Source organism: Haplochromis burtoni, unplaced genomic scaffold, assembly GCF_018398535.1.
Source record: "Haplochromis burtoni strain Fernald_Lab_line unplaced genomic scaffold, NCSU_Asbu1 Contig_62, whole genome shotgun sequence".
Classification (NCBI taxonomy): Eukaryota; Metazoa; Chordata; class Actinopteri; order Cichliformes; family Cichlidae; genus Haplochromis; species Haplochromis burtoni.
This window is the reverse complement of record NW_024582423.1, coordinates 166,387-192,034: the sequence shown is the minus strand read 5'-3', so window position 1 is coordinate 192,034 and position 25,648 is coordinate 166,387. Positions and strand designations below refer to the sequence as shown.

The following is a 25,648-nucleotide window of genomic DNA, read 5'->3' as shown; positions in this document are numbered from 1 at the left end:
GGTCCCTAAAACTCAGCCCGTGTGTCCTAACCTGTCCTAGCTGAGTGTCCTGTGGTGACAAAGCTGGTGCAACCCAAGAGTCCTGTGCCTAAGCAAATAGAGCTTGAGGCAGGCTTATGTGAGGTGATTGGCCAATCTCACCAACACTCAACCACCTGAGGAACTTCATTGCCTCCACTGGACACCTGTCTCGTTACCCTTCAGTTTCCACTTACCTGATTGCCCCCTTGTGCATAAATAGTCCTGCATCTGTTGTACTTACAAGTGCCCCTCCATTGTGTTCTCCTGTGATTCTGTTGGATTTCTTTTGGCTCATTTTTAGACTTTGTGTCTCTGCATCTGCAAGAAAACGGCTCACTTTCTGTTCATTTAGTCTTCCTTTTGTGTCTTTGGATTTCAATTCTGTAAAACCTGACACCCTAAAAATGTTGCAAAGAGGAAAATTAATGAATAAGCACAGCTGATAACATTAACAGTGTGTGTATTACCGAAAGGTAGAGAAAGAGAGAGGATAGCAGAGGGGGAATGGGTGGTGAAACCGCTTTCTCCAAAGGTTGTGTGTGTGTGTGTGTGTCAGTATTGATGCACTGCTCAGTGCCTGTCTCACTGCAGCATGGTGTTTAATTTATTGTAAAAATGGTAATTAGGAAACAATAAGACGTGTGATTACTCAAGCAGGAAGTTTATAATTAGAGAGGGAGCTGGTAGCGACATTTTGGGCGGCCCTGAGTTCTTAGACAACTATGCCTGGCAATTAAAACTTGTCAAACTTCCATGGCAGATAAATTGGGGGTGTGTTGTTATGGTATGAGTCCTCTTGGCAGAAGACTGACTGTCCAGAGCTGTAAATCTCACTGTGGCTCATTGAGTAAACATGTGGTCTGAAGCTTGGTCCTTTGAGCACTGTAAAGATGCATCCATATTTAGGTATAACTGAGCAGTGCCATGCTCCCAACTCCAGTGGTGAGGTTACGCACGTGATATTTGTGTACCCAGTTTAAATGTGCATTACAACAAACTGATACAGTTTCTAAAGCAAACTAAGTCTGTTTTGAATGGCAGTTATCACTTGTTTACAGGGTCATGTCACCAGTATGCAAGGTCTTCCACCAACCATTTGGCCCTTAAAACCTCATGTGTTTGGAAGTTTTGTTGGCGTACTGATTATGTTCATTTGTACACACTGTTTGGTTGAGGCGCCAAAATTACTTCTCTGGGAAGGCACTAAATTCATTTGATTACTCTTTGGAAACAAGATTTTAGTTTAGATTAAAACACACCATTTCACATCACTAAACACATATTACAAAGCTCAGCATTCCAGGTGATGAATAAGCATCAATCCAATATTTTTATCAGTTGTTATTCCTGTACTGCCTTAAAAAAAGCTTCTTTTTTTTAAAGTGAGTGAGCAGCTCTGTGCAGCCGATCTGTTAAATTCAGGTCTGTGTTTTTAAATATTTATGTACTATGCCAGCAGTGTACTGGTGGCAAACAGTTCTAAGATTTTATGGAGGGAGCTAACTGCAAACAGTTAGCAGTTTCAAGGTATTTCACGTCCGCTACATCAAATTTTCTTTGCAGGAGTTTGTGGATTGATGATGGGTGAAAAGCTCAGATGAGTTTTCCTTGTCAGCTTCTCTCGCTCTCAGTCTCACACTTGTTATGTTCATTATTTATTGGACCTGCTTTAACATACCAGGTTGTCCTCGGCTCCACTCTGTGCGTGAGGAGATGCACACATGTAAAACTGGGAGAAGACAAAGGCAGCAAAGTGCAGTATACTAAGGTGAAATTAAACAAATGGAAAAAGAATCACCATTCATTTGCGTTATGCTGGTGCTGATTAAATTATTTCACTAATAAACACAATTTCAGTGAATATTTATTAGCCATATTGTGCTTTATGAAGTTTGGAAAGTAATGTTTAAATTCAGCCCGACGTTATATAAGATTATCTTATATCAGTACTGCAAATGAAAAAGTTGAACTGGTGGATCCCTGATCAACTGCAGATTTAACATGTAGCTACTTATTCCCACAACTGCAAAAGCATCACTTGATCTGGATTACTTTCTGTTTATCGTGATTACTATCTTGTACCATCTTGGCTACAGGCAGGTACCAGGAGGGTGTCTACTAGTCATATCTATGGGACAGATTGCAAATTATAACTGGCCATTCAAAGGGCTGATAACAGTCAAAGTGGGTACTATCTTTTTGCTTCTATGTAGTAGCTCTAATATGAACTCAAAGGATTTGGCTAAAAATAGACCACTCTGCGTAAAGCAGTTTAATACTTTAAGTCATTTATATATGACACAAACAACAATAATATATGTTAAATCACACAAGTCTATGTGTACGGACGCCTGGAATCTCAGTGCGGGTGTACAGAAATCTGAATTTCCAAAATATTCGTGTATCTCAATAGGATAAACCCTCATTTGATGCCAAGGACTCGGTTCCAATCTCAGCAGGAGATATTATATTATTGCTCTCTGCTGTAAGTCGATATGCATTTTTATTTAAATCTATTACTGTGTAAAAGGATATGACTTTAAGAAAGATAAGATATATATATAGTCAGTTATTTGAACATGTAGTGGTTAAAATTCTGTTGCAACATCAGGTAAGTTTGATTTAGACATCAAACAAGTTCACTGTGATTTTAGAGGGCTTTGAACCCAAATCAAGGGAAAAATGTTCAGTGGGAATGACATTTATCATAGATTGGATGGTTTTTGAAACCTTATTCAATAAACAATCAGTCAGGGATCTTTAAGTGGTGACCATTATATAAAAGCAACAGATAATTCACCATGACCATCACTGGCCACTTCATTAGGTACACTTGTTCAAATGCTTTTTAAGGAATATTTTCAATCAACTAGTCACATGACGACAAGTAAATAGATTTAAGCATGTTCAAGAACTTCAAACCAAGCATAAGAATGAGGAAGAAAGGTGGCGTTGAACATGGCTTCGTTTTTGGTGCCAGATGAGTACTTTCTGAGACTCTACAGAGATTTTACTGGCATTTTCCCCAAACAACCATCTCTAGGATTTACAGAGAATGGTCTAAAAAAGAGAAAATATACAGTGAGCAGTCATTGCCTTTGATGAAAATGCCTTGTTGATGGAGAAGGTCAGAGGAGAATGGCCATACTGCCTCAGGCTGATAGGAAGGCAACAGCAACTCAGATAACCACTCGTTACAGCCAGTTTATGCAGACGACCTTCTCCGAATACACGTCAAAGCTTGAAAGCTGGTGGGCTACAGCCGCAAAACACCAATCCAGTTGCCACTGTTGTCAGTTAACAGGAAACTGAGGCCAAAGCGCACCACATTCACACAGTTTCACCAAAATTGGAAAAGATTGGAAAGATGTTGTGAGTTGTTCTGAAATGTTATGAGTATGGACATTCAGATGGTAGGGTCAGAGTTTGTCATGAACAATATGAAAACATGGATCTGCCTTGTTTCAATAGTTCAGGCTGTTGGTGGTATAATGCAGTGAGGGATGCTTTCTGGGCATTTTTCCAGCTCTTTAACACAAATTGAGCATTGTTTAAATGCCACAGCTTACTTCGGCTTAGTTACTGACCATGTCCATCCCTGTATGGCCACATTGTATCCTTCTTCTGATGGTTGTGTTGGGATGTGGTGGAACAAGAGATTCACATCATGCATGTGCAGCAACTGCTTGATGCTATCAGGTCAATGTGGACCAGAATCTCTGAGGAATCTTTTCAACACCTTGTTGAATTTGTGCCATGAAGAATTAAAACAGCTCTGAAGACATTGTGGAACTGGCAAGGTGTAACTAATGAAGTGGCCGGTGAGTGTACGTTGACAACATAGCCTCATTAGCAGATTTTTGTACAGCTTGCCTTTTTCCCCACACCTTGTGCCTTCTTTCAAATGACTCAATGTTACTATGCGATGCCATTTCAAACCAATTACCTTCACATTTACCAAACTTGTGTTCAGGAAGTGCCTACTGTTTCTACAGTTTTTGCAATGTGTTTCTTTGAAATGTTTAATTTTATTAAAAGCAACTCGTGCAAGTGATCAGTCTCCACGCCCACATTACACACACCCAAACACACACTCTGAGCTCGCAGGCAGCGGAAGGCTAGTGTTGTCTGTGCTCTCATGTAACCCTGTCACTGTTGATTTTCAGCTCAATTGAATGGAACTGACTGGTGGAAAAAGGCTACATAACTCAGGGTTACTCAATAAGTAGTTGCAGTTTCGCTGCAAATTTGACAGTGAATGAAAACAAGTGCTGTCTAGATGTGTGTTTACCACTTAAATGACAAGTCACGTGCATTTTTAACAGTTTAAATAAATGCTTTTGTTTCTCTCGCTCTCTCTGCCTGTAAACAAATAAGGACATTTCGACATTGTCTGTATTCTGTCATGTATATGCATGTGTTTGTGCTTTATCCCTTTGTTCATGTGTGTGCAGCTTATCACAAGCCTGAGTGTATGTGTGGATATTGGCTGCAGCTAGAGATCTGGACTCATGTCAACAGGCTGCTGCCACACATCACTGCCCTTGCTAATTAATTGGCTTTTAGTCGCGGATGTGTTTGGTGCATTGTCAGGCTACCCAGTGCTGCTCCTCCGCGCGTGCACCCCTCTTTTTTTGGCAACTGTCATTTCAATCATTTCTTTGTAAAGTGCAAATTCACAAACACAGGTACTGTGATAACTGCGGCTACTGGAAACACCCCCTTTGTCTCCCTCGTTCTCCCTCTTGCATCCTTCTTCACAGAAGCAAAAATATGGCTGTCTTGTTAAAATAACTCAACAATTTTCTCGTTTCATTGTTTATTTTCTCATTTATGTGTTGCCTCGTTCTGGTGGAAGACGAAGTGCTGGTAGATAACATCATAGTAAATCTTTTTCTTTTCTTTTTTTTTTCCTGTGCACAGAGAAATGGGCGAATACATGGTGAAGATGAGGTGAGGGGAAGGTGGAGGAGGGGAAAGAGGAGGAGAAAATGTTTCATGTTCCTTATGATGTGCCTCTGTATTGCTGTGCAGGACTGAAAATGGTACCTTTGCAAATTGAGCAGGACTGCTTTAACTTGAAGGCAAATGGTTATGCTTTGTGTTACAGAAATCCGAGAAAATTGAAAAAGTGTTCAAAATGCTAACAATTTTATGGAACGGCATATAATAAAACCCATTGTAGCGCGGGTATAACGGTGGAACTCTGGAGGCCACAGAATTTAATATCTGTGCTGATTCCCACTCGTCTCCGCCATAATGTGAACAGTGTGGGAAAATAAACTTCACAAGTTTATTCTCTCTTGTGCATAAGAATAAACACTGTAGCGTTTTGATTGTGCACACTCAAACAAGGGGTCTTGTTTTCTTGGGCCTCTACTTGCTGTAAGATTTGCCTCATGAAATATTGAAAAGAAATCCATAGCCGCCGCTGGCTTCTGTAGCGTGTGTTTGGCTTCGTGGCATGTTTTTCTTGTAAATAAAGTCTGTAATGATAGCTTTAAAAACTGTTTAGAGACTTGCTGGCACAGCCTAAAAGAGTTTTTGAGAAAAAAAAGAAAAAGTGCACACAAGAAGCTTTCCTTTGTTGCCAACTTGTTTAAGAAGCAAGGAGCATACTAAGCAGCACGGGCTTGAAATATACTTCACATATCAAAACGTTTGGTGGATCAAACACTTAATGTTCATGCCAAAGTGGATGTACTGCGAATGTCATTTCTTGCTTTGACTTTCTGAATGATGTTTTCTCTTCTTCTCTTTAGCAGTGACCCTGTCCTCTCTCATTTCCCTCCTGTCCTGTCTGACCTCTCTCTTATCAAATGCCAGAACAGGAAAGCAGCATGAATTGTGAGTCATGTCTAACCTTTTGCGGATCTCTCTCTCCCTCTGTGTGTCCCTCTCTATCTGCCCAGTATCACCAACCAAGAGGTGGTGTCATGGACCTGGGAGAGGATCACTCTTCTTGTCTCTATGCCAGTGTCTGGGCTCTGCTTCCCAGCCTGGCTTTGGCTCTGGTCCTGGCCCAGCATGCCTTATAGAAGCGCCAGGAGGAGAAAAAAGAGGTCATCCACCCACAAGCTGATCCCAAATGCAGAAGGTGTTATTCCTGAGACTGATATTAAGAAGGCTGATTCTCTGGACAGTTGACATGGATGGCATTTACGAAAGAGAAAAACAAAAGGCCGAGAGAGGTGGAAATGACTGAAATTTTATAACTGTGAATTTGTTGTTCATTTATCGTATCATTCGGGCAGACCGCAACTGTGATGGAGCACATGGCTTTACAAAAGACCCTTGGTATGAGAGGCCATGAAGGCCGCTCTCTGACTGAGTCACGAAAAAAACCCAGAGGACTGAAGCTGCTCATGTCAAAGACTTCTGCACTTTTCTCACCAAAGGAGGGCGAGAGGGGGGGAATGAACAACACAATTAAAAGAAGGCAAGGCAGGATTGGCAGAAAAGAAATTGTTGCAAAGAGAAAAGGAGTGAGCTTGAAGTAAATGTCATATAGTGAGATGGGAAAAAAAGAAGGAATCGTTTTTATTTGCTTTGGGTCTTGAACTTGTTCTTGACTTAATCTTCTCTTGGATGAACAGACTGCATATTTAGAGGCATGGATGGGGGATGATTACGTTCTGTTTCTTCAAATCTAGTGTAAACTCTAAATTGTAAAGCCTACTCAATGTTCTAAGTGTTGGTATAGTATCTGTGACCATAATCAATCTACAGTACCGAGCTTTCATTTGGGTGCTACAGTGTACCTTTTAAGCAGGCAGCGAAAAGAGCTAAAGGCGGCCGTATTAAACAGTTAATGGTCTTATGGTCATTTAAGATGTTGTTGATAATTGTGGGTGTTCGCCATATGTCCACCCGCACACGTGTATATTTCTGTCTCTATGTATATAAACAACACTTTTTCTTTCATTCAGCCTAATGATATCTAGTACCTTTAAAGGACATTATTGTATGCACAGGTGGCTCTGTACTGGTACTGAAGGAAGGATTTCATTATCTGCATTTATATTTGTCTATTAAGGTTTGATCACAAAGAATGTATACAGGGATAAAATTAAACGAGCTCCAACTGCTTGAAAAAGCCATAATCTGTGTGTGAATATTGTAATATTTGTTTACTGTGTGTGTCTGTCTATGTGTGTACAAACTCATTACAATGTGTGAATGGGTTTACAAGCAGGAGAAAAGTAGCTTGTGAGGAGCATTTTGAATTGCCCATGTGGGGGTTCATTTTGCCCCGTCAGACAGCAGAGGTTATGATGCATATTGTAATTGGAGAGTAAAATCACCTTGCAGTTCTGGTAAGCGTTTTTGGGAACTTCCAGCTCTTTTGTTTCCAATTTTAAGAGTCTCTGAACTTTTTCTTCATTTCGTTTTTGTCCAGAGGAGCGGAGAAGAGTGATAACAGCCTCTCACTAACAGATTGGGCCCGTTTGAGTGTGTGTGACTGCCTCTTATTATTGATGATTATTATTAGTATTATTAACAGACATGTGAAAATGTCAGCCTGTCCTTTAAATGGCTTCCTTTTAATGGGAAATTGTTCCACACAAGCAAATTTGTTTTGACTCTTCAGAAGAGGAGCTGATGTCTTCAGCTGCTTGGTGTCCACTGTTAAAAGGACATGAAAGTCATTCTGTGTAACTTGGGCAAATCAGCAATCGACTTAGCCACAATCTTTTGGACGTAGCTATAAAAGAGCACATTTGCAAACAAGATGAGGCCGAATGCATGATGTTACACCCATAAGAATATCGTTTTGCCCATCCGTGCATTGTGTTTGTTTTTGAAACACACACTCTGACAGATGCTGAAAGAACAACAAAAAAATCAAGACTTGCGCTGGCATCTTTGCAGATGAGAGACATTTTTTGTGTGTTCATGCTTTCATAATTTTCCACTGCTCTGAATGAATGTTACCAGTAGTTTCACCAAAAACAAGTTTTTATTTCCAAACAGCACATCAAGTGTAGTGTTGTGACACATTAATGCCTGCTATAGAACCAAACAGCTTTGTGTTAGCAGGCAGGGTTTAGAAAAGGTTTACTATCTGCCCGGATCATGAATGTTGCATGAAACTCAGCTCAGTGTGCTTTCACCACCACGGGCTGGTTCGGTCTGGCAGAAATCACAGTCATTTCCTAAACTGGTGAGTTTATTGCAGATTACTGCTGCAAAATGGCAAAAATCTCAGCACAATATTTGTCTTTGCCTTCCACATTCAACACATTTTCATAAAGCAACCACCATGTTTTTGGCTGTAGATATATAGATATCCATTATATATAGATATAAATATATACAAGTGAATTGTAAGGATTTTTAACCTGTAGCAAATAATCGCACAATAATCACACACTTTCAATATTAAACAAAGAAAAACGCATGTATTTTTAAAAGTAAGTCTATGAACTCGTGCATGTGAACAATTTCTCTTTTTTTCCTGATATCACATTATGAATGTTGCAGTCCTTTCGAATTGTAATGTACCTCTGTCAGTGTTTTCAGACTGCGTTGAAAAACTTTCAAGGTCTCTAAATTGTTGGACAAAGACACAATGTTTGTAGTTTTGCCTCCACCAAAGAGGATTTTAAATCAAACAATCAAGATGTGATTGAAGCACAGACTCTTTAATTCAAGGGTTTTAACAAAAAAATCACATTAGCTATTCAGGAATTCCAGCTATTTTACAAATAGTCCCCCATTTCAAGAGGCTCAAAATTAATTAAAATAATTTTAATAGTGTGTTTTATTATTTTGCTGTTTTTAATACTTGGATGAGAATCCTTTTCAAGTTACTGCCTGCAGTGTAGAACCCATGGTGTTTCCTCACTTTCCTTCAACCTTCAGTTGCTGCTTGTTTGTGGTTCTTTCTGCATTCAGTATTTGCATTTAATAACTGGATGCTTTACTGGACTGAGATCAGGGGACTGACTTAGCCATTAAATATTATCCCGTTGCTTTGACTTCAGAAATTGTTGGGTTGTTTTTGTGGTGTGCTTTGGGGCATTGTCTATTTACACCGTTAAGTGCTGCCTGATCGGTTTTGGAGCATTTGGCTGAATCTGAGTAGAGACTATAGCTCTGTATAAATCACAATTCACCCTGCTGCTTCTCTCATCAGTCTATACTAGTGTCAGGGATCCACTGGTAGCCATACATGCCCAGGCCATACCACCACTACAATGGCAAGTGGCACAACTTGCCATGTTTGACAGATGATCGGGTGTGCTTTGGATCATAAGCTGTTTCTCTTCTTTCTCTTTTTCACTTCTGGTACAAGTTTATCTTTCTGTCATTTGTCTAAAAAGTATTGGGGGATTTTTTGCAAAAAAGTGCAGAACCTTTAGATGTTTTCTAGCAAAGTCTTGTGTGTAACCAGTGCTTTGCCCCCTGTTGTAAACGCTCTGTATTTACACTCATGATTGTACACCTTGATAATGATGCACATACCTACTCAAGAGTGTTCTTGACTTAGTAAAATGTTGCGAAGCTGTTATTCTTTACCAAGTAATAACTCTGCAGTTATTGACTTCTGTGGTCTTCTGTGGTCATTTTGGTGTTGCTGAGCTGGTCCGTGCATTCCTTCTTTTGCAGGATGAACCAGATTGTTGATTTGGCCACTCTTAAAGTTTTCGCTATCACTCTGATAGATCCCTCACTTACACTGACATCTCTCTTTAAAATTTAAAATTACAGTGAAAAACTACAAAATACAAATTCAACACTCAACTTCAGATATTCTGCCTGCTTCACCTCTCATGAAATAATAAGCAAACTATCTACACATGGCCCTGAAACTACTTGTCAGTCAATAGTCTAGTTATTGAGTATAAACTCAAGCTCCATTTTTTAGAGGCATTTATTGCTAAACAAAATTTGTTTTAAAACCCTTGAATTAAAGCTGTAAGTCTGCACTTCAATTGCATATTTAATGTGTGATTTAAAATCCGCTGTGGTGGTGCACAGAAAAAAAAAAACTACAAACGTTGCACCTTTACCCATGAGATTAGGAACCTAACTGCATGCCGCCATGTGGACAAAGTAGTTAGGTCTAAACAAATCTATCTGATCATCTATTTAAAACATATCTGCAAAATCAAGTGAAAATATCAGGCTCAGTTTGCGAGATTCTAAAAACATTACAAGAGTTTCTCATCCTACATCAATATTACACAATTTTGGAGGGTAAAATCCATCAAAGATGAAGCGGAGCTGCCAATTCTCCAGCAAGAACAGCCTCAGTAGTCCATAATACAATATAGGCATAATATATTTTAGTCCAGACCCACTCATGGACACAACCCAGTGCTCTCCTCAACAAACCTGAGTCCTTTTTATATCAAGATAACCTTATTATTTTTATATGCTTACTTTTTCAGATTGAATTATCTCTAAATATAGCATGCAGCATTCGAGGTCTTTGTGACGAGGCGTGTGGGTCTAGTTTGACACTTGGTTCCTCCTTTTGCAGCCACTTACCCCTGTTTCGCTTTGCTCCTGAATAATTCAGAGCTCAGTGGAGTCTAAGGCAGGATTCATACTTGAAGAAGGTAAAATGCAAACAGTTTGTACTTGGATGATAGCAATGTTTAGGCGTTATAGAAATCACTGAGTGGCATTTCATGTTCCACCAATGTGACAACTTACATTTTTTTCTTTCAGTTTTTTCTTCCCTGTGCAGAAGGAAACAAAGCTCTTCATGTCTCTGCAGGATGCCGCAGAAGTAAATGAAAGCATTTACCTGTTCGGAGTATATCCTGTTTCATTAATGCAATTTGCATGTAAACTTCTGCCATGCTGCGTTTATTTTAGAATGTTCACAATCAAAACATTTACAGCTTAAATCTCTCCACACTTCCCTTTTGGGTAGCTGTCACAAGAACAATATTGTCCATCCCACCTAGTCTATTAATCAAGTGTGCATTTGGTCAGTTTGTTGCTTACTTTTCAGAAAAATTGATGAGGCACTGTGAGTGATTATACTGTCAGCGTCCCATATAGGCAATCAAAACAGGCAGATAAATTAAAGGTTTTGACATGTCAAAAATGCAAATATAGTCATAAAAATTCAAATCTCCCCTCCCTTTATATTCACCCCCTCCCTGTAGAGGGTCTGAGTTTGGGGTGAAAAAGACAGCTGATCAGCAGTTCTTACACAGCTTAAGAGAATGTATATGCAAGAGGTCTACAAATCACACTGCACAATTTTCGGAGATATTACCGGCGTAGAAGTGCAGCAGTGGGACAGTTTGAAAAGAGGCAGAATAAAGTGCTTTTGTAGGGGGGAAAGTGAACTGTGGCAGCTGGGACTGGATGCTGGATGTAAAGGCAAATGATAGAGTTATCTTTTGGATGTGCGTAATTTAAGCTGCTGTGATAGGGTAGAACGAAGTGCTCTTTAAACTAACTTTAAAGTGCTTCTTTTCTCTCGTATCCTTGCATTCCTGTGTTTAAACACTGAATGTGTGGTAACGCTTGTCTCTGTGTTCAAATACACGTGTAAACAGGGCTTTGTGCATGCGGCTATGACAGGGAACGGGAAAAATCTTGAAGCAGGAAATTTGCTAGAAGAGCAATATTCTCTTTTTTTTCCCCATAGGGGATCCTTGTGGAGTCCAGCTTGTTTCTTCTTTCCACAGAAGACTGGAAGAGGAGAAGCAGAGGAGGCAGGTAGTGGAGAGGTTTTGGGGGCACGGGAATAAGAAAGCGGCAGGTAGCTGTACATTTCACAGTTGATTAATGAGTCACTGGGATGATGTCTCTTATCAACACTCTGCACATGGCAGAGAGAGAAGAAAGGTTTACAGAGGCTAGGAATTCTCCAATCAGAGATGGCTCCCATTGCTGTCCCATCATCCCTTTCTGTGCTCACCCACCTGTTTTTGTGAGGGCCCTCCTTCTCTTCTCTTCAGCAGTTTGTAGCTGATGAAATTTAGCCCTTTATGCCCTGTGTGAGCAAAGGATCCGGTGAGTTTTGTCTGAGAAATATGTATGACACCTGCTCCAATGGAGTTCACAGTGCGTCTTTCGTTCTTTGTTCCAAAATTACCACAGGCTCTGATGTAAACGTTAGTAAGAAGTTGTTAATGTGGGTTATGTCATCATTGCAGAGGACTGGTTTCCTGCTGACAGCTGGGAGAGAAAAAAAGATGTGCCAGTAAAATATTTTGATAATAGATAGAGCTGTTCTTAAAATATATCACTTTCACACTTGACAGAACTGGATGTTTGATATAAACCCCTGTTTATGAAGTTTGCTACGCACGCTGCTTGTGCTGATTTTTGATAAATATGTTTGGCATGCACTAATGACTCTCAAAACCAACGCGATACGAGCTGAGAACGCTAGTTCTTTTGATGCCTGAGCAGAAAAATCCCGGCCCCAGCATGTATTCCTAGCACTGTATTGTACTGTGACTATAATAACATAAATCACAGCGAGAAAATGAGAAAAGAAAGAGCAGCAGACAAATAAATTCAGTGTAATGGGGTGCTCTCATTGATGTGTGTGGTATACAGTATATTCTTGTAAGATTAAATATCACTTTAATGCCAGCAAAAAGACAAAAGAACAGAAAAAAAGAAGGGGAAAAAGATGTTTTTGTCATAAGCAGGAAGCCAAATTATTTTGCTTTGTGATTTCATTTGTTCTACTGAAGGTGTTAATATTTTACTATAATGTGATAAGTCCATTATGGCTGATCAAATAGCACAGTACAACATTAATGATCGTTGTAAAGCATTAAAGTGGTTAGAGAGAAACAGATGCAGCACCAGTGTGACGCGCCACAATGCTCACCCACTGTGAAGAAGACTTTTCAACTTAACAGGAAAGGGAAACTTCAAATGATGGACGTGAAAACAATAACAGAAATAACTCAATTTCCAAAGTCCATCTAGAAGCAAGCCTTGCTAATCATCAGGCAGTTTTTATATCCCACCACCTGCAGTAATTATATCTTGCTAGCACCACATTGGACCCTTTTTACCTTTAGAGCTGTCTTAATTCTTCATGGCATGGATTAAACAAATTGCTGGAAACATTCCTCGGAGATTGTGGTCCATATTGACAAGACAGCATCACACAGTTGCTGCATATCTATGATGAAAATCTCACTTCCTGCTCTACTGGATTGAGATTTGGTGACTGTAGAGGCCATCTGAGTACGGTGAACTCACCGTCATGTTCAAGAAACCACTTTGAGATGATTTAAACTTCGGGACATGGCGCATTATCCTGATACCCAGCAGATGGGTACACAGTGCTCATAAAGGGATGGACATGGCTAGTAACATTACTCAGGCAGGGAGTGTGGTGACTAAATGGTACTAAAGCATGACAAGAAAACATGCTCATCATTGTTATACCACTGCCATCAGACTGAAATACTTATCTTGGCTCTACCTTCTGGATGTCAGAGTAGAAATAAGAACTCATCTGACCAGGCGACATTACAGCAACCAGTCTATTAGAGGGGCATAGTAAATAACATTATATGCTATTAAATATAATTTATACACAATTTATATATAAATATTAATATAAACAATAGAATTCTGTGATCTAACTTTTTTTTACATTACACAACCAGTCTAAAAAGTGAATAAATTCAAAGAAATATTCACATCAAATCTAATAAAATGTGTTGGAGGTCAATAATGATGAAATGACAACATAATGACATTTAGTATCTCTTCAGTTTGTGAAGTGTTTGAAGGTCAAAGCGCTGTCATAGCCATGTTAGCAGTCCAGAAGGCCTGTGAATCCCCTATCACAAAATGAAGTTTGCTTTAAAAGAAGAAAAGCTGAAATCCTTCAGATTTTTTTTTATCGTTAACAAATAATGTCTGATGCCTTTAAAAGAGGAAAATGAATTAAAAAATACAAAATGGTTTAAAGAGTTTCAAGAAGGTTTTAGATTCAAACCTTCTCATCTAGCAGACGTACACTGTTAATCCTTGGCAAAACCAATGATCATCTGACAATAACCATGCCAGTTTCCACAAAACACAGTTCAGACTGTTATGAAAACCACTTGTAGAAAATATCTTGATGGTCAAATATATATTCACAGGCAAAGCAAAAGACTCATCAACTAACAATTAGTAACAAGCTAATGGTAATACATGACGTCTGTTCAGTGGAAGAATGAACTGAACTGCTTATACTGTTTTTAAACTTTTTATCATGCCATTAGTACCCAGTTAGGTTAAAAGCAGTTATCTTTCTGCTGTCTTGTTAGCCATACAATCTGCTGGGTTTTGCTATTTTTCAAGGATTCATTAAGAAATTCAAAATTGACTTGTATTTTTTGTGGAGTTGCATGAATGTTTGCAAGTGTGGTGACCATGCTATGGGCAGGCACACAACTGGACCCAAGTATCCAATTCTCAGCAATACCTTGTTATTTATTTATTTTCCATGATTTAAGGGTCACGCAGGTTCTTTACGAGTCTTCGGGGTGGTGCTGCTCCCACAGCAGCCTTCCTTCCCATGGCCTTGGGCCTCATGCCTTTCTATGTTCTACAGAGTCTCACATTTTTCTCCGGGTTTCCTCCAACAGTGCAACGAAATGTATGTTAGGAAAATTCATAATTCTAAATTGTGGATGTGAGTGTGAATGGTTGGTTATATGTCTGTTTGAACCTTTTGGTGGACTGGCCAATCGCTCCTGGAGACTGTGATCCTTCCTCTGAACTTTCTTTATCTGGCGCATCAGAAACTTTCCTTGAACCTTTTTACAGACAAAGCCTCCACTCCTAGTCTCAGGAGTAGCCTGTTCCACATTTATGGGTGCTCTCTTCCTTGTATCTACTCAGCTAATCATTGCTGGTTAACACAAAAGACACTTTTTCTGAAATACATTTTTCCTATATGTTTACATGGGGTTAGAGATGGCAGGGGTCATCAGCTCATACTCCTAGTGAAGCCTGGAAGCGATGATATGAATGAAGTTTGATCTGCAACTCACAGAACAAGAAATGGGATGCTGAAAATACTAAAAAACTTAATCATTTGAATGTCTTTTAGATACAACCAAACAAAGGATTAAACAGTGCCCATCTGTCACTGGAAGCAAACAAACTCTTAATAATGCTAAATTTAAGCCTTGGTACACACACACCCATTCCCTCTCACTATGCAGACACGCACACACACACACATTCATCGTGCAAAAGGAAAATAGCTTTAAATACTGAAACTTCTATTTTTCGGTAAAAACATTTGTTATTGCAACATTGGATCTGTGAGGAATGATTTACCATTGGAGCCGCTTCAAGTGGTCACTTAAGGAACTGCTATCTTTGAAGGTCAGAGATTTCTTCTTGATTTCTTCTCATGTGCAAATCGAAGATTGTCACTACAGACTCCAGATCTGTTGATAAATTTCAGTCAGAATTGTTTAAATGTAACACACCTGCATTTACGTGGAAAGTTCCCACACTCCAACCTTAGTAATTAAACTTCTCACAAGATGCTTGTCAAATGAACATAATTTCAGTTGAAAGGAGTGAAAGTCTAAGACATAGAGAGAGACTGTAATGGAAATCAAAACTAAGGCAACATTTTTTTTAGCTAACATCTTACTTGCTCTGCGACAAGAGTGGACAGCAGTATTGAACCAGACCACTTGAGATGTAATTCCGTGCTCCATTGAAGAAAGACTGGACATTTCTATTGTCAAGACACATACACACATACAAAAAAAAAAAAAAAGTGAAGGTGAAAGGAAGAGAGGCAGCGGGAATGAAAGAGAGGCATCAGCAAGAACAAAGAAGCGCTGGCGAGAACGAAGCGGGGAGAGGACTCGAGCCAGTGGAACTGTGAAACAATCCGATATAGATTCTGCCATGGCTGTGTGACTTTGACTGCGTCATGCTCACCCCTCTGCCTCTCACATGTGGGGTGGTTATTGATGGAGCCGTCATATCCAAGCTGAACATCTGTTATGAAATTCTACTCATCTTATTGGATTTGGTGACGGGATCTCTGTCTCTCTCTCTCTTCCTCTCTCTCACAGCTGTAGTCTGGTCTTTATTGCACAGCCACAGCCATCCTGCATGGGGCACATACACAGACACACACAGTACAGAGTGTTGTTTGGAGTTCAGCACATAGGGATTATATTGCCTTTCACCACTGTTAGCTGTTGTTTGCCCTCCTTGGATTTGTCTGTCAACTCTGCGTTTTAATGTATTTTAATACTGTTTGTCATTCTCAGAAGAATGCTGGCAATTGGATCAGAGGTTAAATTTTGTAATATTTCTGCAAAGAAGAAACAGAGACAGAGGGGGCTGCGGAGGAGCAGGGGTGGAAACTACTGTAGAAGAAGAGTTTGTATCAACACCTGCTACAGGTAGCATCCAACAACATATGGTGGATGGCACGAGTCCTGCTAGTGGTATTATGGGGAGAGAACAGGAATAGGTGCAACAGAGGTGCACCATATTAAAATAGCTTATTGGGAATAATTCATCTGTAATAAACTATAATGAAATCAGAATATTACGGTGGAAAGCCGTTGTGGCGTCGGGATGAGCTTTCATCTGAATTTCCAAAAGAAGGGGAAAAAAATGAAAGGCAAGAAAGCGAGAAAGAGGGACTGCACAAACAGAGCGAGGAGACAGAGTATAAAATTCACATGACAGGTCTGGTTATCTTGAATGCAAGAGCTGGCTGTGTGTTTGCTGGAGTGACACATTGGTTCTTTTATTGATAAATTAAGAAGCGCTATGCTATAATGCTACCAATATACTTTGCAGGAGCCTGGGTAAAGGACCCACTCTAAAGGCATAGATGATGACAGACTGTTTAGGGTGCTCCTCATTACTCTTGCACCTCCCAGTCCAATGTGTTTACATGTTTATGATGCACACATAGTGAGAGATTCATTATTCCTGCTGTCTGTGGTGATTTAAAATGGAATGGGTGGATTTTTGGATTACAGGAGCTTTAAAAAAAAAGATCTGGTTTTTCCTCACTACTGAATTTGAATTTAAAGAGGATGACCCACCAAGATACATTTTTGCTGATAAAAAAAAAGGTTTTGTTTTTGTTACAAAATAAACAAAAAACAACATGATTATAGCTTTTGCTAAATGCTTACTGGAAAAGATATTGCTAGTCAACAACTCTATTATGAATACATTTTTTATTTTCTATGTGATTTTCATGTGTTTTGGTTCCAGTTGTCAATAACTTCATACAAACATCTGACAGAGGATGCTATTGCAAAAAGAAAAAGCATTATGCAAAAATATTCAATGCATACCTTAGCACTGAGGCGAACATATAGGAGCTGTGCATGTGCACAACACACTGCATAACCTCACCCAAATGTCTTCCAAACTTGGGACCACTCTTTCATATTTAAACTGCACATTCTTCAGCAGGAAAATGAAAGGAAAACATCTCTGCTGCAAAGCAAAGAATACAGAGCATACAGCCATTCAGTTTTTTATCATTAAACATTGAAAAACTCTGTTCATTCTACATCTTAAACAGAGTCATAATTCACTGCATTCTTCCCTTTTTTCTTTCTCCCTGATGAGCAAATGTTTCCCCTCAGTGATGATGCTGCAGGGCTGCACAACAACCTGCTACCCCTCGGCCAATTAGAAAATTGCTCAGCATATGAAATACTGTACACTGGTGCTTCATCAATTACTGTAAAACCGTGTATTTCGCTGCTCCAGCAAACCTGCTGCAAATGTGGCGGTGGTCTTATTTATTTCTTGGTGTTAACAGTTCTATCATTACCAACTGCAAATAATCTTAATCAATAATAAATATTTACTGTGTTGCACAACCACAGCAAGGGGGGATACTACTGTGGGCACCTGAGGGATTGAAGTAGATATTATGAAAGAGATTGGTCATCATGACTAAATGACCCAACTGCATGTCAGTGGTATTGATGAAAATCAGATGGATAATGCAAGAATTAGAAGCTATCAGATTAGACACTCAACCAATTATGTTTTCATCATCTAATAATTCAATTTGAATAAATGGGAGAAAGTAGAAAGGATTCTAAAATCCGAAACGTCTTAATGTCTGATTTATAATCCAGATAACAAAATGCATAAGGGAGATCACTTCTGATCAAAAGCTACAGTGAATGTGTGGACAGAGATTTATTAAGTGGAAGCAAAGTCAGAGTAAAGGTGAACGTTATACAGAGCTCAATGCAACTGCAGAGAACAGCTCTGGGAATCTCGGTTTGATATTGCGAGTGTGTCTGTGTGTGTGTGTGTGTGTGTGTGTGTGTGTGTGTGTGTGTGTGTGTGTGTGTGTGTGTGTGCAGCCTCAAACAAGGCTGAGCTGAAGCTTGTATGTTAGGTTTTCGCCCAGGGCTGTTGTACTACTCGAGTCTGTGTACTGTACGTATGCATCGAGGCATAGAGAGAGGTGGACAGAGAAAGGGGGTTGTGTGAGAGAGAAAAAATGAAGCGGGCCAATGCAAATGGAGGGAAAGAGAAGCAGTGTTGATCCACAGCTGTTACCCCTGTCCCTGTCTTCCTTCTTCAGAGGTGAGTTCCAGGTTTGTATTCTGAGTGAGTGCATTGGCTGGAGAACTGCACTACATGAGCAACAAGCCCCGACCGCAGAGGACCCCACAGGGCCTCCAGCAGCAGTGGATGGACGTGCTGAACAAACCCAATGTCAGGTCAAAACAGCTCCTCTTACAACACCACATCAGGCTGGCCCGCGATGGAGATGGAACACGGGAGAATATAAGAGAGAAGGGGGGGTGCGGAGAAAAGATGAAGGAAGAGATGTGGACACTGAGAAATAATGAGAGAAGCAGAGGAAAAATAAAAGGTATGGTGGGGGAGGAGGTGATGTCTTTGCAATAGTGATGAGACGGTGGATGTGTGTGGTGTGGTTATAGGTCTGAGTGGGTGGGTGGGGTGGGGTGGTTGTGTGTTTTTTTTTCTTCCTTTTTTTCCCCATCAAGTCAGTTTTCTTGCCTACCTTTCTCCCAATGCAGCAGTTTCTTGGTGAATTCTGATATGGCCCAGTTACGTAAAGAAGTCAACACATTGCAGCTACAACCGAAATTCTGAATATAGAGCTAAAACAGCTTGGCTTCAATTGTGCCTTTAATTTCAAATTAAAAAAAAACCCATCCACCCACTGATTTTGTTTCTCTTATCCAAGTCAGGGTTCTTGGGAGGAGGTGGATGGAGCCCATCCCAACTGTCTTAGGGCAAGAGACAGGGCACACCCTGGACAGTTCGCCAGTCTGTTACAGGGCTAACACAGAGACCCTGACGACTGGTCGCGCTCACATTCACATCTACAGCCAATTTATAGTCTCCAGTTATCCTAATCCCATGCAAAGTCAGGAGGAAGCCGGAGTACCTGGAGCGCATGGCTAGAACATGCAAATTCCACACAGAAAAGCCCCAGCTTGGATTTAAACCCAGGGCACGCTGTGAGGCAATGCTGTTAACCAGCAATAACATTAAAAATAAAACATTACATAACAACATTTTAAAAAATGAATTGTAATTGTTAAAGACACAGTTTAACGTTTTAGCTTAGCAAAATGGGACTGAGATGTGGGAGGAAATGTGTAGCATGGTTCTGGTCTGTGGCTAAAATAAAACTCAGTCTGTCATCACTTTAAAGGTTCACAAACCAACACATGCCATCTAGTATTATCTAGCCACTAGTTTGAATTCTCAAAAAGAAAATGTCAGTTGGTAAATTGCAACTAAATTTCATCTTAGCACAAAGACTAGAAACAGTGGGAAGCCGCTAGTCTGAAGATAATCTAATCTGCTTTCCCAGGAACTTAGTCACTCCCCTCGGCACCCTACCAGAAGGGGCAAGCTGTCATTTCTTTTCTGTAGAAATAATATTTAACTATTGATCAAAGTCAGGCTAATTGCTTGCAGTTTTTCAAAATGAAAGGAAAGATATAGAAGTGGCATAGATCATTGACATGATGACTTTTACAAAGGCACCACTGGAGACTCTTTAAGATGGAAAGGGAATATGCAGCATCACAGAGCTGGACAGAGAGGAAGAGGCTAAACATTTCATGGAAAAAGTAAGAGGAGGGGCGATTAATTGAGGAGGTCAAGTACACTGAAAGAGATGCTTACAGTTAATGGGAAAGACAATAAGACAATAATGGACAAATGCACAGCTGATGATTTATTCTCATAGAAATGGTGCTTCCAAATGCTTCCTGTCAACAGAAGAACTGTAGTGGTTATCTTGTGCTATGATCTCTAAGGGAGATTTCTGGTTAGATGACGGCAAGATTCCTGCTGTCTAACATCCGAGCACTTTCACAGCTCGTATAATGCAGCCGACATCATCCAAGGCCACGGCATTTAAAAACCTTCCATACTCACTGTTGGCCTTCTGATCTAAGTGATTCATTTAAGTGACTAAACAGCCTTTAGAAGTGCTGGTACATTTTAATATAAAGCACAGCAAAGGTAGGGGTATAACTGACTGAAGCATAATAAGAACGCAAAAAGATGTTGGCTGAAATTGTCCTTTTTGCATACCTTTGCTTTAATCTTCAGCCAACTGGGACATGTAATCCACTGACACATGAATAATGATACATCTCTGAGAAAGGGACTGACACTGCAAGGAGGTGAGAGCGTGAAAAATCCAAGCATCTACCTGGTGTATTCAAGCGACAGTGTCTAGGTTTAGCTTTTTAGACAGAGCCTAAGATTTATTATGATGCTTATTCTCGGTCACTGTCTCGTCTCACATCTCACCCTCACAACACCCACACCTACAGGCTACGATATTAAGAAAAACAGTAACTTTCTTTTAAAGTATGACTGTATTTTTCTTTTAATTAATAGAAATTATACATGTAGATTTCTACCGCTGTGCTAAAGGGGTCGACGGTTCCCACCTCCGTCCCTGTGCAGCACTCAGGTCTAATGAGTTGAAACAAGAAAGAAAGCGACTGCTGACGTTAGTGGCTGAGCATTGGCTTGAACCAGGCCCCATGCAGACCCACTTATCTGCAAATCACCTGTGTTCTGCAGACCGCATGGCCAATTATACTGAACAGAACCAGTACTCCAGAAACAAATCAGAGCACACTGTTGTCATCCGTTTACTCCAGATCCAGGGAGAATTCCTCTTATTCTATTTAACCTTTATCTGCTTACAAGGCTAACCTTATTAGGATATAATGCATTTTTCAAAATTTTCCTTCTTTCCCCACTTGCCTGCTGGGTGGTCAATCTTGACTGCAACATGGGAAGGAGAACGCTGTGTAGTATTTGTATCTGGGAGTTTATGAGTGAAGTTGCTCCAAGTCATTAATAATGTTCTTTTAGTCTTGTATGATTGGGTTTATTTGAGTTTAGTGCGCAGAACTGCTGGGCATCAATTAAAGGATTTCATTCCTCCACGTGATATGAGGTACACGGCAAAAAGAATTAGTTTTTGTGCAATTTTGTAATGCATATGAAGAAATTAAACTCAGGGAGGGTCAGCGTTACAGACCAAGTACGGGGTCTGTCTAAACTTTTAGCTTTGCCTAGAACTGCTGTAATGAAGTCGCTTCAAATGGGAAGAAATTGACCACAGTATTGATCTGCACATAAAAGGTAGAGATAAGACTGACATGACGTTATGTCAAGAAATTTATCTTTTAACTTGTTAAAATGATTGGCAGTAGAAGGGGATTGTTATCACAGTTGGACAGCCAACCTATTCATCATTTTTTTAAGTCAGTGTATGAATAAAGATAAATGGACTCTTTGGGAAGCGTTTGGTATGGATTTAAATAAAAGAGAGAGACAATTTAAAACAACCCACCCACCACCACCACCACGAAAAAGCTACCTTTGAAACAAAAGAAAGTAATTACTGATGTCGGCTCAACAGTAAGTAAAACACGTCACAGCCTTCACAGTGTATTTGCGTGTATGTTTTATGTGTATGCACCTGTGTTCGCTGGTTTGCTCGCATTTCTGTTTGTGTCCACTCTCCTGTTCTGCCTCAAATTACACACTCTATTATCTGGTCTCTCCAGCCAGCAAGCTCATTTGGAAATGAGATATAAAACAGCAATAAATATAGAATTATATAGGGGGGGAGGGAGGGGGGGGATTATTTTTTCAGGGGTTGGTCCAAATCACTACTGGGCTTTTTTTTTTTGGCGGGGGGGGGGTAGAAAGACGTAATGACAGTGACTAAATGCTAGCCAGTGATTTTGAGCATTCAGGCCCCTGTGTTGAAAGCAGTATTTTCTCCACAGTTTGAAATCCTTTTCCCAGAATAATTATCCATTGTAGATGCCCATCCTCAGATAATGACTGCCTCGCCACTGAGCTGGGAAATTAACAGGGACCCAGTGTGCTGCGGGCACAATGGAGGGACTGCCCCCTGTATCAGCACTCCGCTAATTTTAACCAAGAAGAGAAACTGGGAAACTGTTGTTAATACTTCCCTCCTGCTCATGAGGAATAACATAATTTTGTTTCGTGCATGATATCATCTAAAAGGAAAATGAAAACTAATTCTTGAGAAGACCTGGATTCATGAAGTGAATGGCAACATTGCCCCCTTGTGAAACTGATAAGCAACTTCTCTGCATACAGTAACACCAAGGCTGGGGACTTGCACTGGTTCCAACTTTTTTTTTCTTCTCTTTAAGAAGCTTTTTTATTTTTATTTTTTGCATTTCAGCCTCTTGCTGTCATCACACCTTGGTGACTTTTAGCTATGTTAAAAAGGATAAAGTGATCAGGAAAGATCAGGAGGGGTAAAATGGCTGTGGGAAATGGGTTATGTGAAAGTGGGTTTATTTTAAGGTACCGGGGCTCATGAGCTGCTTGTGGCACAGAATAACAGACTGATGCAAAAAAAAAAAAAAAAAAGACTAGAATCACAAGCAGGTATTATGACTGCAGCACAATTTTTAGAGGTGCATTAGTGCAGCCGGGTCCCTGTTTTAATTGGTGTATTAACGCATTGGTGCCAGTATTCACAGCCGCTTGAATATTATTGAAATGTGGGGCCATTTTTCACGAGCTTGGTCTCTTTGCAAAGTAATAACTGCTGGCTTGCAGACCTCTATTTTCATGATTGATGTGAAACACTCATCGAGTGTGTCTCAATTGAATGTCAGCACTATCAAAATAATAAACTAAATAAAACTGTCTCCCCGACCCGGCATCACCTAATTGTTCTCTGAGAGACAAACGGGTTTTAGAGAGGCAAACTGTTTGGTGTATTCTTCTATTCTGTTCACGCTATTTGACTGTGCACCTCTCTGCAATTTATAGCCCAGTTACACTCCATATAATCCCTATTAGTGGATGCTTAAGACTTCTCAAAGCAGTTAACTGTTGTTAGCGTCTGAAGTGTTAACCAGAGGGAGAGATGGATGGCTTTATTTGTGAAATTTATACTATGCACACAACACCTGCAGGGCAAAACAAGTGGAGGATGGTGACTTCAGCGGTGATCCATCTGCACCGCATACGGGAAGAGGCACCGTGGAACTCTCTGCGCCCATGCATCAAAAACTTAAATCATCAGCAACAGTTCTTTTACTAACCCCGTGACTTAATTGGATTATGTGCAAATGTAGTTTGAAAGGTAAAATGAGTGTGAAATAGCAACTGGAAGCTCCAAAGAAAGATTCACTGAGCGCCAGAGGCGTTCCTGTCCTACCGTTAACCTCTCTCGTGTGCACATTTCTGAAAGCTCGAGATGTATACTGATGAGGAGATCTGTGCATGTTTTCGACCCAAACTTTTATCTGAAGTTAGTTAATCCCTTTTTGTCTGTGAAGACAATGCCCCGGCTCGGTGCCCGACACCTTCAACAGAGAGAGTATGTTGATGAATTAAAGTCTCATCAAATCGTGGCTTAGCGGAGTTAAGCAAGGCACATTAAATCAATACTAATAACCCCAGTATTTGCCTGCGTGAGTGTCTGAGTGACAACATCAGTATCTCTGTGTACTACTTTCTCAAAATGTGTCACTCATTGGGTGTGCAAGTAGACAACTTTATTGTCCTCATCTAACCTGACGGGCTGTTACTGTGCTCTCCGGCCACATGGTGCCAAGCTTATTTATATGCTACCGGTGCGCAAGATCTTGGGCAGAGCAAATTGCCTTCGCGCAGAGAGAGACAGCTATCGATGCTTTGATGTGCGGCCATCTGTGTGTGTATGTATGCGCACTTACTCTGACTTCATCTCTTGAAATGGGTGAAGTTGTACGTTTCTTTTTTTTTCACACCAGAGAGAAATACAAAAATATCTGTATGGGTTTTATTTATCGACGACTCGTTCGTGTACTTTTTGCCGGACAGCGGGAGTGGGAGATTAATGAAGTTTAGCTGGAAGCCATGTTCCTTCAGGTCAACGAGCAGGTGGAAGTCTCTTTTGTTTCTTTGGGTCGCGCCACCTCTCAGCGGAGTTGTGATGTACATGGCTCGGCGGGCTGCCCTGGCTCTGCTGTACCAGTAGCGTAAAACAAGGTCCCTGTAGTGGCTGACTCCCTGACTTGTGTCCCTTGCTGCTGCAGCAGCAGAGAATGAAGCAGCCATACATCATAGGCCAAGTGTGTCCCCTGGGCGGTGACAGACAAAGCCAACAGAATCAATAAAGCCTTAGCTCAAGCCCTACTTTTGTGCACTCAGACCTCACCTTGGCCTCTTTACCTCCTTTTCTTGCTCAAATTCCATCACTTTCTTTCTTCAATTCTTACATTTCTTGTCCAATTTTCTCTCCACTCCTTTCTTTCTTGGTGACATCATTTATCTTTGTCGGACTACGACTTCTGTCAATATTATCTCTATCTGCCCTTCGGCTCGGCCCCAGGTGAACATGCTGATGCACAGTGGAGCTGTCAGCCTTGACAGGAGATAAAAAAGAGAGAGAAAAGCACTTCAGAAAGGAGAAAAGACCAAGGCCTGAGGATTACCGAAGGCCATTGAGCTTGTTAGTGCAGAGGCACCTAACTCAGACGAATGCATGCCAAATTTTTTTTCACAGGACTGAGTGATTCAAGTTCTGGAGGGTTGAATGTTCCCCAAATAGACAGTTTAAATGATGGAGGGCCTAGTGTGATAGCCACAAACTATTTTAGACAGCAGAGGAAATGCTATTAGAGAGATAGAAGGAGCACTGGGGAGTAGTTCGCAGTAATTAAACTGGAGCGTCAATGTTACTGCTACCTGTTTACAACCCAAAAGAGGGGCAGTTTCCTGTGGCGAAGAGGTTTGGGTTTCATTTATTACTGTTGATTACTATTATGACGACCTCTCACGGTGAACACTGATTTTAGTGAAGGAAATGATACCTTAAGTATTTCACCAGAAAAGTGATTCCTGATAGAACATAGTTCCATAGAAGCTGTAAAGTATAAATAAAAGGGACCTGACCTAATTCTGCACCTTTATTTATTTGATCAACTTAAATTTAAGACTAATGTTTCAGCAAAAGGCAACGTCAGAGATTATTTTGGAAAGCTAATCTTCACAGTAGCTTTACAACAATACTTACGCATCACGCAGCTACTGTACATGTTTGTTCAGAGTACAAGAGGATCATGACTTGACTACGACTATTTTATCTCCATACGGATTCACGCTG

At 40.3% G+C, this 25,648-nt stretch overlaps 1 protein-coding gene across 3 annotated transcripts in view; it reads left to right on the top strand.

Annotated features, from left to right (window-relative positions):
* The window catches only part of LOC102311349 (GDNF family receptor alpha-2), a 68,463-nt gene extending 58,921 nt beyond the window's left edge, over positions 1 to 9,542 (top strand). For 2 of the 3 annotated variants that reach the window (XM_014333674.2, XM_005922622.2), the window contains exons 8-9: positions 4,945 to 4,974; positions 5,934 to 9,542. In XM_014333674.2, coding sequence (XP_014189160.1) covers positions 4,945 to 4,974; positions 5,934 to 6,059 — 156 coding nt within the window. In that variant the 3' untranslated portion in view covers positions 6,060 to 9,542. The remainder of the gene's footprint in view (positions 1 to 4,944; positions 4,975 to 5,933) is intronic. The other variant, XM_005922623.2, reaches the window with a different exon arrangement.
* Positions 9,543 to 25,648: the final 16,106 nt, after the last annotated feature.